Source organism: Pectinophora gossypiella, unplaced genomic scaffold, assembly GCF_024362695.1.
Source record: "Pectinophora gossypiella unplaced genomic scaffold, ilPecGoss1.1 Pgos_37, whole genome shotgun sequence".
In the NCBI taxonomy this organism is placed as follows: Eukaryota; Metazoa; Arthropoda; class Insecta; order Lepidoptera; family Gelechiidae; genus Pectinophora; species Pectinophora gossypiella.
This window is the reverse complement of record NW_026063247.1, coordinates 369843-373553: the sequence shown is the minus strand read 5'-3', so window position 1 is coordinate 373553 and position 3711 is coordinate 369843. Positions and strand designations below refer to the sequence as shown.

At 42.2% G+C, this 3711-nt stretch overlaps 1 protein-coding gene across 1 annotated transcript; it reads right to left on the bottom strand.

Annotated features, from left to right (window-relative positions):
* Positions 1-565: 565 nt before the first annotated feature.
* On the bottom strand, positions 566-2474 carry LOC126381135 (uncharacterized). Its single transcript, XM_050030664.1, has 2 exons — positions 2316-2474; positions 566-1705 (listed from the first exon to the last, which is right to left on the bottom strand). The coding sequence occupies exons 1-2, from the start codon at positions 2472-2474 to the stop codon at positions 566-568; spliced, it is 1299 nt and encodes a 432-aa protein (XP_049886621.1).
* Positions 2475-3711: the final 1237 nt, after the last annotated feature.

Here is a 3711-nt window from a genome sequence, read left to right as displayed (position 1 = left end):
CCACACATACCCAATTCTGCTCCTCACTGTACTTTCTTAGTTCGGGACCAAAGATGTTATTAGGATTAGATCGCACAAAATCCGCATTGAAATCACCAAGACAGATTACGTTTTCATCGTCGTTATTTTCTATCACTGCACTTATCACTGCTAAACACTCAGTAAACAAGGTTAAGTTATTTGGGTGTTGCGTTGGCATGTACACCGACATGACAATGAAACTCCTTTGTTCCGTAACCGACGTCGCTGAAGTTATGCTCACACGCACAGCCATAACTCTCGTCGAACCGGTATCGATTGGAGTGACGCATGTAAACAGTGACCTCTTCCATAACAGAGCTACCCCTCCATACGGCCTTCCTATTAATACTGTTGATGTATCCACAGCAGATATTTCATGATAGTCAAAGTCCGGGTGTATAGTCTTCAAGAAGTCTATTTCATCGGGTATTAGCCAGTGTTCCTGAAGCGCAATAAGATCGTACTTCATGCATAAATCACGCACATGCTGCTGCGTACGTTTTATTCCTTTGCAGTTAAAACTAACGAAACTCGTCTTCATTGTTTAAACGCGGATGGTGCCGCCGCCGCTGACAGGTGCCGCACCAGCGTAAGCCTGAGGCGCCTGCGGTGATCGCGGGCCTCGCTTTAGTTTGTATCTCCTATAAACTATTCCACTTGGCCAGAATTGTTCGTTAAGTAATGTGCCTTCCTGTGCCTGATAAGTCGTAATTTTAAAAGAAGAAAAATCGGTACTATTGTACTGCGTAAGTTTTTCAATATTTACGACAGTTTTGTCGTTTTCTTGTAAAAAATCTTTTATGTCGTCTGTGGTTGTTTCCGGGTGAAACCTTGATACATAAATATATGTAAGTCTTGGCGCGACTTGTATTTTGCTACTATGTAGTTGAGCAGTTCCGACGTTGTTTTTATTTCTCTTAATCGTTCTGTAGCGAGGCTTCTTGTGCACGACTGTTGTAAAACTGTCGTCTGTCGTATTATTATTGTCGGTAATAGTGTCGTTCAGAGTCAAAAGACTCGATTTTGTGATTGGGCTACTTATTGCACGCGACTGTGGTTCGGCGCTCGCGCAGCCACTGCGCACCCCGCTGCTAGGATGCGGCTCGCGCGCCGTGTTCGAAGTCGCTGACGTCACTTGACCGTTAGTGCCTTTTTCTTCTCCCACCTTCAGTATTTTTGATGGATTTTTCTTAATTTTTGCGTGTCGTGTGTCTAATTTTCTTGTCTTATTCGTAATTATTTTCTCCGTCTTTTTCTCACATGGTATTTTTGTCAGGTTTTGATCGCTTTCTTGCTTCGTCCTTGTGTTTTGCAGGATTTGTACTTGATCAGTAATAGATGTTAAATCTTTTGTTCTTAGATAATCGCACTGTATATTATGCACGTCCTGTTTTAAACGTAGAATTTCCTTTAGTAATGTTGAGACGTCAATGTAGTCGAACGTTACGGGGGGCAGGCGGAGAAGATCTTTTGCGACGAAGACTGGTGGTGACTGATCTGTCGCCGTTTCCTTAATTGCCGTTACGATATCCTGCAAGCTTCGTTTCTTCTTCCCGTCTCCCTTTCTCGTGTTGCGTAGCAGGGACAGCCCGACGAGGACTTCTCTGGCTTGTTCGACGTCTTTTTCCGAAAAACAATCACACAATTGCACTATAGCTTGTTCATCCAAAATCGCTGCTTTACACTGGATAAAGCAGAGAAGTTCATTTATTATCAATTCGCATTGAGTCGTCATTGTTATAAAACACAATATACATTAACTTTGTTAATGGATCGAAAAATCGAGAAGTCGCGAGAAGTAGGCGACCGGTTTTCATATGCTGAGCGAACTGCAAGTGACACGACCTTGCGCAAGGACGCTGCGCGGACGACATAACAATACTGCTTGAATACATAATTCAGCAACACGCCTCATCCGAAATACAAAACACTAAAAATTATTAAATCCACCGTTAGTTTCGTCCATTTTTTACTTATACTCACCCATGCATTGCATAACAACATCCTTGATTTGAGAACCCCGGAAACACACGCACCAACCTCTATTGTGGTTGCTGTTGATAACCAATCACAGCGCTTGTCGCAATGAAGCGCGTCACGGAATCGCTACTGATTGGTTTTATGGATTTACGATCTTTTAGAATGTCGTGGGGCCAATATTTCGCCGGCGTTTGTTCATAGTTACTCTTCCTGACTTATTATTTATTCGTAGGTATAAAGTTTTCATTTTCGCGTATACATCATCTCGAGGTGTCCGTTTTTCCAGATTTCACTAAATCCATGTGGTTACTGACAAACTTCTCCCAGTTAGAGTTTAGACGCTTAAGATGTTCCTCCAGGTACGTCAGAGTCTTCCTTGAGGGACTATCTTTCTTGTAGTTGGAACATAGTTGTTTTAGAGTTATAAAGATAGACTCCTGATTGGCAATCATCTCCGAGACGTCCGTTGACATTGTTAAAAGTAAAGTTGTATAGTAAGTTGTTCAATGTAGTTAATACTCCACGATCATCTGTCACTTGGACACCACGTACACTTTTTGAAATATATATTTTGTGCAACTACTACCTCCAAAATGAAAAAGTGTGTAACATGTAACAAGAACATCACCAAGAAGCTACCAGGGATGACATGCAGCAGGTGCGATGCAACTGTGCATGGAAACACTGCTTGTAGTGGGCTCACTAGTAAGCAGCTTGCAGCACTACGAGCGGCTGACACCCTAGAGTGGGTGTGCAACGATTGCCACCAATCCTCTACGAGACGATCTTCGTTTCTGTCAGCCGTGGAACTCGAAGACGAGGAAGAGGGCGAGGAAGAAGGATCGCCTCGTGGTGCAGCACATGAGCTAGATGTTAAAAAGCTGCTGGAGAAAATCACGAAGGAAGTGCACAACATCGTCATGCGTGAACTTAAAGCCATAATGAAATCAGTGCAGTACACTAGTGACAAGATTGACGAGTTCGACTTGAGTCTCAAAGCTACTTTCGAAAAAGTAAGAGACCTTGAGAAAAAACAGTTAGCTCTTAAAAATCAAAATGTTCATTTGGAGACAAAAGTTGCTGCGCTGGAACAGAGATTGGAGGCTATAGAACAGGCTCAACTTGCGCAGTGTGTTGAGGTGATGAATGTGCCTACTAGTGATAATGAAAATCTTTTAAGCATTGTAAGGAAGGTAGGCGAACTTTTGAATTTATCTGACAATGATAGGGTGAATGCTGTACGGTCTGTAAGGCGTCTGCCTCCACGTAAGGGAAATGCAGGACCCATTCTAGTGGAGCTTAGCAACGAGAGTATCAAACACAAATGGATTGCTGCTGGACGCTCCACGTCATTATTAGTGTCGAATGTTCTACCTAGCATCCACGGTGATACTGCGTCCGAGAAAGTATACATAAACGAAGCCTTAACAAGCCGCAATAAATACTTACTTGGAAAGGCTAAGTTCGAGCTCAAGAATACGTATAAATTCATTTGGTGTAAATATGGAAAAGTATTTGTAAGAAAATCGGAAGCCGAAAAAATATACTGGATTAGAAGTGAGAACGACATTAAGTCCCTAGCGGCATAATCAGTATGCTTTTATTTTTGCCTACTGGTGATTCATCATATTGTACCTTTGCATCAATCCTAAGATGGCTATCCTAAATGACAACATCACTGAAATCCAAAATTGTATAGATGTAAATAAT

Excerpts from the sequence above, each read along its gene's own strand:
- LOC126381135 (XM_050030664.1), bottom strand. The coding sequence starts at position 2,474 with ATGTCAACGGACGTCTCGGAGATGATTGCCAATCAGGAGTCTATCTTT. Across the intron at positions 1,706-2,315 it reads ACTCTAACTGGGAGAAGTTT|TGTAAAGCAGCGATTTTGGA; the intron begins GTCAGTAACCAC and ends TGCTTTATCCAG.